We start from the raw sequence: 15,892 nt of genomic DNA, 5'->3' as shown, positions 1-15,892 counted from the left end.
ATGCGATTTTTCAAAGTTCTCACGAACGTAGTACGTCACAGCTCGGCGGCGACGGTGACGGTGGCGTTGCAGCGAGTGACACGAAGTTAGTTCTTTCCAAGCTGCACCAGTTCGGCGGTGCAGCTGAAAGAAACGAACCTGTAGTAGTACAGCCAAGATGGCGTTCGCCGAGCGGAGTACGCCGTCGGGCAGGAGCGCGTGAGGAAAAAAAAAAAGGAATGCCGCGGGGTGCCGCGACGACCACCGACGCTTCGCGCGGGGTGCTCGCGTGAGGTGCGAGGACCGGTCGACGGGAGTACGTGCTCTCGGAAGTGCGTGCGCGCGGCCGCACCGGGTTATTCGACGTTAACCTAAAGTGCGGTGCGCGCGGGGAATAATAGCGGCGCGGCGGCCAAGTGACGTGAAGTTGCGGCGCGCCGCGGCGGGACGCGGTTGGACAGCTCGGCTCGGTCACGGCGCGACTCAGCGCGGCATCGCGAACACGGAACTCGTCCTCAGCCACCGCCGTCGGCATGGGAGCGACCCGGCCGCGTGCCCGAGCTCATCGGACGTGAGACGGTAAGGGCCACCACTAGGCTAACGAGGAACGCGACGGCTGACCATGGCGTCCGTCGCGCGCGCGTGATCGCCAACCAGGCTGCTGATCGCAAGGAGAGGAGGAGAAAGACGTCAGGACGCGTTTGCAACGTGAAACGGTGCACAGGACGCGCTGTGGAGGCTGCAGTTAGACCCGCCGCGCGGACGGCATAAACAAACGCTCTGGCCTATCACCCATTATCACCTATCTTTATAGTTTCCTTCCCCTCCCCGGTGCTCCACGTTCCACTGTCGTCATCGTGAAGCGTTTTCGGACACGTGCTCGGGCTGTAGGATTCACGTGCACGATGTCCTGCATTCGGGGCTGAAGCTACTCGTTCGACGGAACGACATCGGTTGAGATCTGCCGTCAGTGGTGAGACGTTTTGTCGAATAAAAAAAAGAGTTTCGTTTATCTTACAACTGCGTTTCTTTAAACGAACGCGGGAACTCATAAATGTTTCTCTAAATAATTATTTCTATGTTTCTTTCATTGTTTTAGAAAATGTTAAAAAAGGATAAGATGCTCACAAGTGCCAAGCATACCGTCAAACAATACTAGAATGGTACCTGTAGTTTTAACATTTAAACATCACATGTCGGAATAATCTGAGAACTTAGAAAGCTTTGCTTTTTAAACAGGACAAGTTCCAATATCTTTTGCTACAAAACTGCTTTTTGATTTATCAAAAGCATTTATTTTATACAGTTGTTTTATAAAGTTTGTATTACATCTTGCTAATTTTTAATAATTTTTTTTTAACGATTAATTATGTTAAAAAATACTACAAATGTATTGTTTTCAAAGACAGCTGCAATTTTACATCTTATCTCTTTGTCAACATATAAAAATTTCTTAATGTGTATGTCAAAACTGAAATAACATAGTAAGAATGTACATGTGTGTCATTGCAGGAAAGGAAAGACATGACGGTTAAATGACAATTAAACGATGTAGGTGCTAAGTTAATAGATGATTAGTGTTGTGTTTAAACGTGTAAGACATTCCATATCAGTAAGGTACACTGATTGTGACTTGACGGACGGTGCACACCATGTCTAATAGTCTAGACAGCTTTCTCACACGCATCGGGGATGTCACGATTGAACGTGTGACCCCACGCAGCGGCCCCAAGTCCGGTGAAGCAAACATGATGACCAATGAGACAACAGCGAGTGCAAACATGAGTGCTGAGCCACAGGTGACTAACGACGAAAGTTCGGATGAGTCGAGTGGCGAAACGACGGACGGAGAGCACGAGAAGAAGCTCGACGTTTTGCAATCCGAGGAAATAGAAGAGATACGTTCGGAAGGCTCAGGAGACGATATGGATCTGGACGAGACGATCGACTCTCAGATCGGTGTCAGAGTGGATTCTGAGAGACAACATCATCCATCTCCAGATGATGATGACGACGAGCAAGTTAATATCTTGGATACTTTACCACTCGAAGGTACGTTACACGCTAAAGCGCTCAGTCTAAATAACGTTTATTGTGATTAAAAAAATTAAATTTTGAATAAAAAATTTATTTACGATATTATTTATTAAATATGATTTTATTCAATTAGCGAAATTGTATAATGATAATGAAATTAAATTATTACAGTTAACAATTCATATCTTAATTCAATTACCGGATCTTCTCTACAGGATATAATTTTATTATATATTTTAATTTTGAATTCTATGAATTAATTATTTACTTATATATTTTAAATTTAGAGATTTACTATTATAAAAATATGCTCTGACGAGTATTTTTTAGTATTATAAACGATGTTAAAGTAAGTATGAAAATGCATTTACTGTTTTTATTATAATTTTTTTTTTTATATTAAGTAATGTAGCATTAAAAACTTATTTAGTTATAATTATTAAAATAATTTTTACTTTATTATTATTGTATTTTAATACTTTTTGATCTTATGTTAAAGGAGCACCTATAGAAGGTCAAGAAGTATCCGAAGCCGACCTGTTAGGGAAACCAATATCGAAAGATTCAGAAGATGAAGAAAGTATGGATAATGAAAACGATAAAGCGGACGGACAATCCACGGGGGAGGAAGGCACTGATAGCAATAAGAGACATGCTGATTCTGATCATTCTGACAGCGCAAAGAAGAAATCAAAAAAGGATGACGGTACTGATACCGGTAGCACATCGGAATGCGAATTGAAGTCGGAGAAAAAATTAGCCAATATGCGAAGAAATATTCGAGAGGTGATGGATGAAACGCAACTGGACGAAGCGACGTTGTCTGCTCAAAGACAGGAAATGGAACGTCTTAGACGCGTGCAAGAACAGCAAAGGATTATTCGCGAGGTACAGCGTCAGATAGCGATTAATCGGCAAAATAAATCGCAAACGCGCGTTATCAGTCTCTTACAGGGCAAGCAAAATCAGTCTGGTACTATGATTTCGCAGTCGTCTTCCCTGTCGTCATCATTTCCGTCGACGACGTCACCGTCGTCCACTCAGGTCCGTTTGCCAAACACTGTGCTGTTAAAAGTAAATTCTAACGCCGGCGCTGGTGCTCAGAACACTCAAATGAGCAGCGGGATGCAGACAGGACAGATGCAGAGAAGATCAATTGACAGTGGATTACGTTGGCAGAAAGGCAGGGGAGGCTATCAGGGAGCACAAACGTCTATTTCGCGCGTTCCAAATCGTTCAGGTGCGCCAAATATGTTGCAGCAAAGGATCCGCATGATGACACCATCCGTGAGTATATCGCCGGTGGTGCCGAAAAAAGAGCCGATGGATCGTGTCGACTATTATTCCGATTCTGAATTATCCGACATAGAAGCCGAAGAGGCGATACGTTGCGAGAAGCAAATGCACACGGCGCGAAAAATGCCCGGTGCTCCTAAATATCAGAGGCCGCCTAAAGGTAAAGATGTAGTAACGATATCTAGTTCGAGTGAAAGTTCAGATGATGATTGTATAGTTTTGAGCGATCCTAGCGGCGAAGAGGAAACTGACAACGAAGACGATCCATCTAATTCGGGGATGCATACGAACGATCGTTATAACGTTCCAGACGAACACGGCCGGGTATTGATTAACGTGGGTCATCCTGAGACTGAGCCGGATGTATTTCTAGCACCGCAAGTTGCTCGCATTATTAAGCCGCATCAAATCGGCGGTATACGTTTTCTGTTTGATAATATTATTGAAACGATCGAGAGGTATAAAACCAGTAGTGGTTTTGGCTGTATTCTCGCGCATAGTATGGGCTTAGGTAAAACTCTTCAAGTTGCTAGTTTCTGCGATATTTTTTTTCGATGCACCACTGCCAAGACTGTTCTCTGCATAATGCCCATTAACACGCTTCAAAATTGGTTGGCAGAATTCAACATGTGGTTGCCGTATGAAGATCCCGCCACTACCGCTGAGAAACAGCAATCCAAAGCGACGAACATTAAAATGGAACCGGGAACGGATGTGAAGCACGAAGTAAAAGAGGAAAGTTGTGGCAACCAAAGTGATATGTCTAATATGTCGCGGCCTATCAGCACAGAGTCCGCGCATCGTTTTAGTCAAGACGCAGCAACCGCTGTCGGTGCACCGCAACAGCCGATGAATGTTATGCCAGAGAATCCTTACGGAAATCCGCATCACGGTTATGAACAGCGCAATATGATGCCGAGTTACATGCAAGATCCTACTATGATGAATAAGAATATGGCTGAGTCTCACGTACCGCATATGCCGCCAAATTATCATCAAGGAGAAATGCCGCCGAATCCGTTGTACCCCGCGAATTCTAATCCGCTTTCTAGTTTTCCCGATCCGATGAAATCAGATGCAATAAATTGTCATAGTATACCGACCGGACAGCAGAACATTACGGGATCAAAGTTCGGCATGGAGAGTCAAGCTACCAGCGTTATGTATCCTGGCATGGAGAACCGAACACAAGGTGTTCCCATGTATCCCGATATGGAAAATCGAAATACCGCCCCGATGTATCCGGTAATGGGTAATCATCACCCTGGTTCAATGTATTCTAATTATAACAGCATTCCCGGTACTTATGCGAATTACGGCAGTCAAACAAATCAACAAGAATTAGAACGAGAACCGAAGAAAGAAAATATATTAACAGGAGGAATGCAACTTCAACACTCTGAAGTAAATGTGAAAAAAGAACCGGAAGAGACGATAAAAAAAGAAGAAGGTACGTCGACAACGAAGGAGGAATTAACAGACGAGAAAAAAGAAACGATAGAGAAGGTGAAAACGCCTTATAATGTAGATGCGCCAGTCGGTATGGAAGTACGTCCGAGGCATTTTCGTTTGCATATATTAAACGATTCGCATAAAACTATGAATGCAAGAGCAAAAGTTATTCAAGAATGGCAATCAACCGGCGGCGTTTTATTAATAGGATATGAATTATATAGACAATTATCTTTGAAGAAGCCTAATAAGGCGAAACGAAAACGTGGACAACCTTTTAAAGACACGGTGGACGTAGAAGAGGAAGATAAAAATAAAGGACTGCTGGACGAAATGCATACGGCTTTGGTAAATCCTGGACCGGATTTGGTAATTTGCGACGAAGGTCATCGTATAAAAAATTCTCATGCGAGTATTAGCATGGCATTGAAACAGATGCGCACGAAACGCAGAATCGTTTTGACCGGTTATCCTTTGCAGAATAATCTACTGGAGTACTGGTGCATGGTGGATTTTGTGAGGCCCAATTACCTAGGCACGAAAAGCGAATTCTGCAATATGTTTGAAAGACCGATACAGAACGGCCAGTGTATTGATTCCACGCCACAAGATATACGTTTAATGCGATATCGTGCTCACGTATTACACGCGTTGCTAGAAGGTTTTGTACAGAGAAGATCTCATTCTGTGTTACAGATGTCGTTACCGCGTAAAGAAGAATATATTCTCCTCGTTAGGATGACGGCTTATCAACGCAAATTATACGATACGTTTATGAATCAAGTTGTGAAAACGCGCGCGGTGCCGAATCCGCTGAAAGCATTTGCTGTGTGCTGTAAAATTTGGAATCATCCGGATATTTTATATTATTTCCTTCGTAAACGTCAAGCGAACGAAGAAGATGATTTAGATCTGGAGGAAACAATAGCAGAGAAAAATATGGCTGGTGGTAAAAAATCTAAAGCGCGACAGCCGAAAGGAGAATCCAAGAAAAATAAAAAAGGCACAACGATAAAGAACAAACCTGCGGCTAGCGTACAACCAAACGCTTCTTCGTCATCCAGTAACGATAATTCTGCGGAAGCTGAAAATGCGCACAGTGCTCCGAAACAAAATAATTATAATAATTATACGATGCCGGTGTCTAATTCGGGCTATTCAAATTCTGTGCCGCAAGGATCTTATCCTCCTCACGGGTACCAAAACTATCGTTCGAATGATCAAAATACATATTATAGAAATGATAATAATAATCACGGAGAATATAATCACGGAGAGTTTTATAATAATCAAGGACAGCAAAGATATGGAAATCAACAATTTCAATCGTACACTCAAACGTCGACAAATTATAATACAACACAGGGATATGCCAATCAATCGCAAAATTATATCCAGCCTAACGAACAGCCATCTGCAAATCATCCTCAGAGATATAGCGGCTCGTCAACTGGATCTGAATTTAGATCGGATCAAAATCAAGGAAATAATTACGAGGCACCCGGCATGTTTCCACGACAAAACTATTCTTATCAAGATCAACAACGTAATTATACTCCAAATATAAATCAAGGGCCTGGTAATTATTCTCAAGTTTCTAATCAATCTTCCTTCCAATCTCAAATGTCAAATCAATCTACGAATATGCCGATGCAAGATTATTCATACAGTGCTAATCAAAATCAAAATTACATGCCAACACCGGCTCAGACGAATCCAATGTATCCCCGAAACGACGCACAGCCACTTCAAAATTCAACGATGGGATATCCAGCCTCTCAGCAAAGTCAGCCAACACCAACGGCACAAACGCAAACTACTAATTACATGCCACCGCAGCAGAGTCAGAATACATCGCCTGGTCAAAATCGTGGCTTTTCGCCAAACCAGCAGAATCAGAATTTAAATTTACAAAATCAATCTCATCCATATACTAATCAGCAGCCACAGAGTGTGCCTCTTCAAAATCAGACGCATGGCTATCCTTCGCAAGTGAATCCGGCTCCTCCGCAAACTCCACATGCGTTTAATCAACAGTCAGCTCCGATGCCGCAAACTTCATCTCATAATTATATGCAGTCGAACCAATCGAATCAAGTGTCCATGTCTCAAGGTCCGATGCGCGGTTATACTCCAGCACCGCAGGGTCAAATGGGCGTACCGCAAAATCAGCCTAATTATCCGACAAATCAAACTACATCGAATGCACAGAATCAAACGCATAGGTATCCTCCAGATCAGCCAAGCCAGGCATCGAATTCGCAAAATACGGTTCATAATTATAATCATCATATTCCGCAAACAACTTCCAATCAAGGAGGACCGTATTCTCAGCAGAATCAGCCAAATCCGGCTGTGCCGCCGTCAAACCAAGTTCATTCCGCTTATCCATCGAATCATGCAAGCACAACTGCGATGCCGCAAAACGCTGTACACAGATATGGAGCTCCGCAACAAACACAGGTAGCTCAAAATCAATCTATGGCGTATCCGCCGAATCAACAACAGCCTAATTCATCTTTGAATCAGAATGATCAGCTATATTCGAGAGCGGATGCTGCGGCGTCGCAGCAAACGCCGAATTATGCTTCGTCTGCGAACGAATTTTCGAACGATCGTTCGAATACAGGCGCCGCTGGTAATTCTAATAATAATTACACCAATCAACCGCAGGCGCAAAATTCTGTTATGCCGAATTATCCGTCAGATAGCTCGCATCAAAATCCAGCGACAGTCGGACAGATTAAAGATGAATCTTATTACATGCAGCGCAGTTATCCGCAGACGTTTCGACCAGATCAGCAGTGCAACGATTCGTATTATAGAGATTCGATAAATCCTAGCATGAATCGTTATCCGAACAATTACTTTCCGCCACAGAATTATTCAAATCAGTCGTATGATTACGCGACTGGCCATGGCACAGATATAAATTCGCGCCCCGATGAATCAAAGACTTCACAGCAATCTCTCGGTGCTCACCCTCCCAGTACGCCGTGCGACAAGAACAGTAAAGAAATGACATCTAGCATTGGCGTACAAAGTCAACCATTGCATCAGAATAATCTTAGCGGAGTACCAAATTATACTGTGGAACCGAATCGCCAGAATTCAGCAACTCCCGCGCCCAGATCGGCACCCGGAGGTAATCCGACTCACAGCCCTCGACTGAATCAGAGCGAATTATTGAAAGAAGAAGAGAAAGAAAAGGAAGATCAGATAGAAAAAGATAAAGAAGACAAATCTGACGACGAAATTCTTACGAAAGATGAGGAAAAAGATTGCAAGAGCTCCCCTAGCGGGAAGGAAGATCCCGGAATTCCATATGATTGGGTATATTAATTTATTAATATATTTTAATATCAAATAATAAAAATATTTAATTATTTTTATTTATTTTTATTTATTAAAAAATTTTTCTTTACTTAAAAAAGTTTTTTTTTTATTTAAAATAACTTTTAACTTTTGTAATCTTGATAAATTAATATTTAATTTTTTTACAGGCAACCGAATTAATGAAAGGATATGTCCCTGGATTGATAGACGCATCTGGAAAAATGACGCTTTTTTTTTGCATTCTCGACGAAGCTATTACACTGGGAGATCGCGTCCTCGCATTCTCGCAGTCGTTATTTACACTAAATCTCATAGAAGACTTTTTAGCACGAAATAGTTTAAAGCATCCAGATGGTCAAACCGATGCTTGGATTAAAAACGTAAATTATTACCGGCTGGATGGAAGTACGAGCGCGTTAGAGCGAGAAAAATTAATCAACGAATTTAATAATAATCCAAAGATTCATCTCTTCCTTGTTTCTACACGAGCTGGTTCATTAGGTATCAATCTCGTCGGTGCAAATCGCGCGATTGTATTTGATGCCTCCTGGAATCCTTGTCACGATACGCAAGCAGTGTGCAGAGTCTACAGATATGGCCAGCAAAAGCCATGTTTCGTTTATCGATTAGTTACTGATAATTGTTTAGAAAGAAAAATTTATGACCGACAGATTAGCAAACAAGGCATGGCGGATCGCGTAGTCGATCAGTGTAATCCCGACGCGCATCTTTCATTGAAAGAAGCGACGACGTTATCGTGGGATTGGGAAGAAGACAGCCAGGTGCAGGATTTTTCTCAATCAAAGGATAGTTATACGGACGAAGTTATGCACTGCGTGCTAGAGCGCCATTCTTCGTTACTTACGAAACAACCATTTCATCACGAGAGCTTACTTGTTGATCGGAAAGATAAAAAGCTCAGTCAAGCTGAGAAACGATTGGCCCGTCGCGGCTACGAGCTCGAAAAAATGGCAGCTAATTGTTCTCGGCCAAGTTATAATTACGTTCCAGGAAATACAGCTACGCGAGGTACAGTTTATACTCGAGATCGAAATCTTAATATTAATTAAAAAATAATTTTGCTCTGTATATATACATTGATTATCTATTCCAGCAGGTGGATTACAAATTAGAGCAATTCGTGGCGGTGACGGTGGCACGACGCCAAAGCCCGTTGCATCTGTTAGACCTATGCAACAGCGAGGCGCTGAGGGATTAAATCCGCGAGGCGTTACAGGCAGCAGATGGATTCCGGCGGAAGTATGGCAGAGACAAGGAATGAGTGCACAAGAAATGACGTTACCTTTAGATGTAGTTATACCAACTAATTCTCCGGATAAAGGAAGTATTGTTTTAAAAGCGGGCCAACGAGTTATGGTACTAAAGAGTCCAAAAGGCATTTACATGCAGCTCGAGTCCGGCAAAATTATAGCAATTCGCACTGCGCTTAAATTGAATCAACAAAAGCGTGAAGAAGAGCCAAAGAAAGGTAAGTTAAATCAATTTGATTATTAATACTAGAGGTTTTAGAACGCGCGTTTCGCGCGCGTTATTAAATTCGGACATTAATTAATTATATTAATAATTACAATTGTGTTACCGGTTTACTTACATTTGTAAATTAGATTAAATTAAAACATTTTCCGTTCTTTATTCCTTTCTTTTTTTTTATAATTAGTTTATTTTTATAATTTTATAATTTAATAAATATAATTTATAATTTAGATATAATTAAGATATAATTTATAATTTAATTTTATAATTATTATCACTCGAGAAACGAACAACCGAAAGAATGACGGTAGTTTATCGCGGTGATTTTTTACAATTAAAATTAAGAAGAACGACGAACGATTGTTTATCGTATAAATTTGCATATAACTTTGCATTTTTTTTATATTTGCTTGAAATTAATTTATTATTTTGTATTGCAGGAGTTTCTTCGATTATACAAAGAAATTCTAAACCCGAGGTTGGTTTCCCTTTGCGAAATAATTCGGCTATTTCTATAATACCCAAGTCATCTTCAAGTAATCCAGCTGGCGGCCGACTTCTTCATAAATCATCACCGAGCCCGGGTTACAAACCATTTGGAGATAAAGAAATTTCTAAAAGACCTAAACCGATTGCCACAGCGACGGCTAAACCTTATTTAAGTCAAATGAACCTGACTAATCAAGTTTCGCTGTCGAGATTACCTAAAGTCAAGCAAGAACCAATGGATCATTCTACACTTGGAGACAACTCTAATTCTTCCGATGGTCAATTAAGAACCGAACAACGCGTTGAGGAAGTTAGATTGGAAGACGTGGTTGCAGAAGTGAGCTCGAATACCGAATATAGTCCTTCTAATCATACTCGCACCACTAATTCGGATACAGATACATCTCTGCCAAAATCTTCCGAGGAAGGTACTCAGGTTTATGCGACCGATACAGTTTCTCTTGCACAAGGCGTTCAGACACAACATGATCATTCTGAAGCAGAAATACCTTCAACTACTGATAAACAGTCGTCAGAAAAAGAACCTTCTAAGCCGGATACATTAATAAATTATAGTCGATCTTTCCACAGTCAAACAGAAAAGCGAGAAACTTCTAATGACGATATAATTATTGAGGAAACGTCTCAAGCGGCGTCTCAAGTGACGCCGCAAATGATACCACAGATGACATCACAAGTGGCGGCACAATCGCACACTACCGGTCCTATGCCTTCTCTCTTAACGCCTCAACCAGTACCATCAGCAATGCCGATATCATCGACTATGTCAATGCCACCAAATTTACCAATACCATCGAGTATGCCTCCGAACATGCCACCGAGCATGTCGGTATCGTCGAACATGCCACCGAATATACCGCCAAGCATGTCGATATCGTCCAGTATGCCATCGAGTATGCCGTCAAATATGTCGTCAAATATACCGGTGACATCGAGCATGTCACCAAACGTATCGTCGAGTATACCGATTCCATCGAGTATGCCGCTACCATCGAGTATGCCGTTACCATCGAGCATGCCAATACCATCGAGCATGCCGATATCGTCAAGTATACCGGTATCATCGAGCATGTCGGTACCATCAAGTGTACCAGTACCGTCCGCATCTGCAAGAGGCTTGGAAACTCCTAAAAGTATCGCTGATTCAATCTCGAACGCGACGTCAACTGCTTCGGTATGTACTAGCACGAATATTACTTCTCCGAAGACCGCTGAACCGACTCCGAGTATGCGAGATAACATGATGCACAGTGATTCGACACCGAGCGTTCCCCAGGGATACCCTTACGCTCAATATCCAAGATACTATGACTATAGCGATCCGCGATCTCGTTCGTTAACTAATCCTTATGGCACTTACTTTCCCGGCGTTCCACCGCATACGGCAAACCCGAGTAATAGACTGCCAGTAGACGCGACAAAGCCTCAGCCGGACTTAGGCAAGCCTATGGACGAGAGGAACGTGATGAACGTGCCTACCGCTTACTCTTCTCAAATACCGAGCATTACTGCCAAAACGCTAACGAGCAACTCTGCGACGGAGTCTAAGAGTACGGACAGCACGACTACTACAGTGGCCTCGTCGACAAGAGATGAGACGCATATACCTACCGCATTTAGTCATCCTACTAGTACGCGGTATCCAGCACCATACCCGCCGGGACCTTATGACCCGTACTCGCAACATTATCCACCGGCGCCTGGCTCTTCCGCAGCTTATCCTCCAGGTGGTAAGTTTGTAAAGTTATTTTACTTGTACGATAAAAAATAATATACAATTTTATCATTTTTTAAATAAACTTAACATGCTATTTTAGTTTTTCTAAAAAGATTTTGTGTTAAAAAATCGTGTCAAGGTTTTTCTATTTAATTTAATTTACTAGATAGAATATTAATAGTTAAATTTGCAGGAGCACCCGGTTATCCGGCATACGGTGGACCGAGCTACAACACAGATTACGCCCGCATGTACTCAGCGTTTCACGGTCCGCCACCTCCGACGGATCCCTACATGCACAGAGGATATGCTCCTCCCTCTTCACATCCTCCTAATTACTACTCACCATTTCCGCATCCTCCGCCGCCCTATCCCAATTATTCGTTCCTGCCATATCCAAATCCGAATATGTCCAGTGAGCCTCAACCTCCCGCTCAGTAGGGAAGCATTCCGGTTAAAGATGATTCTGTGTTAGTGGCCGCGAAGAGCGAGAAAACCGTCGCAAAGACTCAAAATCGCGGTTGCGAAGCTTAATAGACTGAAGCTGTAAAACGCATCGATGTAAATATTTAGTCAGAAATATTGAGATATTACGAGGATATTTGGTGGCAGGTATTCGAGTATTTCGTAATACCGATATGTAATGTCGTGAAAGACGAGCGCAATCGCCGTCAATATTGAATCGTGCAATCTGTTGAAATGTTCAAAATATTTTAACGCTTTTGACTTTGTCAACGCCGTTTTTTGCGATGCGTTTTTGTTCACTAGTTAATTACAAGAAAAATGTACTCGTCGAGCGGTATAAGTCACTCCTTTATTTGATCCTCCAGTTTCATAATTGTCGCGTCAAACAGGATTTTTTACGAATGATTAGATTTATGCAATTCAGATTGCAATATGTTTTATACATAATTGCGTTCCTCGTGACTTTTTCTACTTTTTGTACTTGTGCGCTGTGCTTTATCAGATTAGCCTTTTATCAATAACTTCTTGACGTCGGAACTAATGAGTTCGGAGTTATTGACGCATATGACTCTGGAAAGATTGAAAGAGGAGTAAATTGTACCATAGGATCGAAGAGAAAGGAGAAGCGTTGTATATTATCGTTTAGCTTCACGCGTTACATTCAATCACTTAGGTCATTTTTGTATATCTTGTATATCAATTTTGTAACAAAGAGGGGGATGGTCACAACGGAATATACAATTCTCATATGAAGAATGATTAACAATCGTCTATGACGTATTACCCAATTAATAAAACCCAAGAATGACGGTAACAGCACGATTGAAAGCTGACTTTTGAGATTTTGAGTTTATATCTATTTTTATTAAGACTATTATAATATTAATTGACTAAGATTTCAATTTTAATATCTTAGAATTTATATATAAGATTTTAATTTTGTTATAGCTTTTGTAACTTTTTTTTTTCTGTTATCAGATTTAGTTATGTTACAATCTAAAATTCTTTTGATTTTAAAAAGAGCATGTTGCATAAAGAACTTCCATGACATAATAATTACAATTTAATTGACTTATCCCCCTTTATGATGGTACGGCAAGAGTAATGAATATTTGCAAGCTGTTATAATATTGATAATGAAATTATATTATAAAATGCGGATTAAAATTCTTTCTGTGCGTGAACTACGATTAAAATCTACTTGCGTACTTGTTACGCAACGTTTAGCTATTTGATGCTTCTACTCTGAAATTGCTTTTTTAAAAATCTATACCAAATTCGTTTTATTTGTTTTATAATTTTTATTCGCAATTTAATAGTTTTAGTTTTAATACGAAACTTTATCTTACGTTACTTCAAATGGAATACTTACGTTAGGGCTCGTAGAAAATATTAATTAAGTAATAAGTGATAGAAATTTTGATTTTAATAATTATATTATTTGTCATTTACCATAATTTTAATTGAAAGGACAATTTCAGAGCAAAAGTAATGAATAATGTAGAGTTTTGGTTTGCATTATGCATCACTCTTCCGTAAATATAGTCCTTTATTTTTTAATGCATTGTATCGTCTGTACTTCTCGACAAACGCTAAGATCAGTTGCTGTTTTCCTCGTCACAACTACATGTCGTCTCTCTCAAAGCATTTTCCACATGCATACATTTTAAACGCGTATCACATACGTACATACAGTATTCATGGAACATTTAGCAGCCAGTAAATTACAGTCTACAGCATCTCTAGCGAGTTGTATATGGACTACATATTATTATATTATTATTAAACGTTACGGTTTCCGAAATAGATAATCTTACAGTAGAGCGTAGGATTGTTGTTAACTAGAAATGTCTTACGACTTATTAAAACAGAGGAAGAACAAAAATTAGGCGCGAGGAACTCTCGCCGTCTCTCGGACGCGTAATGTGTAAGCGTTAAAGGGAGAGCCATGATTTTCAGGAGCGACTCTTCAGACTCGGAACTGTGATATTTTTATTATTAATCTCGTGTCGAATTCGCGCTGCACGCTCTTGCCCGGAATCGAAGTCGCCGACCTTTGGTTTCGGCGGGAATTTCGCGGGCGGGTTCCGAATCGCAGGTACCCTCCCGCGACGCTCGGTCGAAATTGTTTGCATTTACGTTTAGCGTAAGTCAATCGGGTGCACGAGATGGTTAATCCGTTTTTCCAAGTGGGACGCAGAGGCGCGCACGGGTCTATCATGGTGCTCCCTACATATTGCATTATTATAGACCAGCGGTATTCAACCCTTTTTGACCCCGGCGTTTTAATTAAGGAGAACGTATTCTCTTACGAACTTTAATGATGTATCGTTTTCTCCATTCCTATATTTTTGTATAATCTTCCGGAGATGCTCCCTCGCCCTCGAGAGCTCTTTTATAGTACGTTCTTCTTTTTCTTTTTTTAATTTTTCATTTATTACTGCGCTTTTACGAGTTTCTCTTGTATATTTTTATAAAAACCAAGGGAGCGACCGAACTCCTTTCGTTCGATTCTTTTAGGATCTTGTGAATACGACATAGCAATATCTATTTTTTTTAAGACGCATTTTTGTACTTAGAACAGACGTTCCCTTTTTGGCGGACCATGTCTGCGAATCTCCTTCTACACGCGAAAGTCTTGGCGCTCCTACGATGGGCACTCCAGGTTGAATACCTCTGATTATAGGCGAATTATTCTAGTGAGATAAGCGTTCATGCTGGATATATGATTAGTAATACTAATGTCTCCCGTGGCGGGTCTCGGTGTTGTCTGTTTGCCGCGCAATGAGACGCGACGTTCTCCAGCATCCCTTACATTTTTCCCTGTCTCGTCCACCCTTCGTTTACTTGGGACATGTCGCGGTCGCATGTTTCGTAGGTTCTAAGTGTACAGGTGTTACGTTATAAGTGCGACGCTCAAGTAAGCTGTGCAATCCCACGCGAACAGGTGACAAAGAGACCGTCGCACCCAAAAGAAAAACAAAAAAAAAAAAAAAAAAAAAAAAAAAAAGATATATAGAATAAAATTAACGTGTGCGAGAGAGCCGCGAGCCGTGCTATTGTTCTGAAAGCGGTCGCGGAGTTCCCAGTATTTCGCGGCTGTCGAATTTCGTTTCCTGTAACATAAAGATCATACTCGACGTCGTCACCGGAAGATCCGCGCTGCGGTCTCAGCGATGAACCCGACGGGACCTTCGAGTTCCGTTTATTTAATAAAAAATAAAAGTCGCATTTGATGTTACTTAAGGGTTGAATGTGAGCACAAATGATTTATTTACTTTCGTAACAATTAATTGATCCTTTGCCTATTGTTACGTATAATTTATATAATTTATTATATAATTCGTTATATGATATATTATATGGAATTATATCGTTTGAAGTAAGCGGGTATATTTTATTTTCGAGATTTGACTTGCACCACTCTCAGAACAACCGGCTCATATATCTGCAAAAAGAAAACAGTTATTTCATCTCTGTTATAGCTTTTTTGCCATTTACATACTTGTACATACCCATTATTTCATATTTTATTTATTATTATACATTAGCCATTATTATCGCTTTTTTTTCGATGTCAGAGTATTACCCCTATGTAAAATAAAT

The 15,892-nt window shown here is 40.9% G+C and overlaps 1 protein-coding gene across 5 annotated transcripts; it reads left to right on the top strand.

Annotated features, from left to right (window-relative positions):
* The first annotated feature begins 269 nt into the window (after window positions 1-269).
* On the top strand, window positions 270-15,195 carry LOC139109884 (uncharacterized). 5 transcript variants are annotated; one of them, XM_070669294.1, is made up of 8 exons: window positions 270-952; window positions 1,079-1,142; window positions 1,492-2,031; window positions 2,516-8,097; window positions 8,268-9,129; window positions 9,218-9,589; window positions 10,035-11,834; window positions 12,015-15,195. In XM_070669294.1, the coding sequence occupies exons 3-8, from the start codon at window positions 1,632-1,634 to the stop codon at window positions 12,260-12,262; spliced, it is 9,264 nt and encodes a 3,087-aa protein (XP_070525395.1). In that variant the 5' UTR covers window positions 270-952; window positions 1,079-1,142; window positions 1,492-1,631; the 3' UTR covers window positions 12,263-15,195. The 5 variants fall into 5 exon arrangements, with proteins under 5 accessions (XP_070525395.1, XP_070525396.1, XP_070525392.1 ...); XM_070669295.1 differs by having other exon boundaries at window positions 9,215-9,589; window positions 10,035-11,831; XM_070669291.1 differs by having other exon boundaries at window positions 271-952; window positions 9,215-9,589.
* Window positions 15,196-15,892: the final 697 nt, after the last annotated feature.

The sequence above is a fragment of the Cardiocondyla obscurior genome, linkage group LG19 (genome assembly GCF_019399895.1).
Source record: "Cardiocondyla obscurior isolate alpha-2009 linkage group LG19, Cobs3.1, whole genome shotgun sequence".
Lineage (NCBI taxonomy): Eukaryota > Metazoa > Arthropoda > Insecta > Hymenoptera > Formicidae > Cardiocondyla > Cardiocondyla obscurior.
This window is presented reverse-complemented; position numbering and strand designations above follow the sequence as displayed.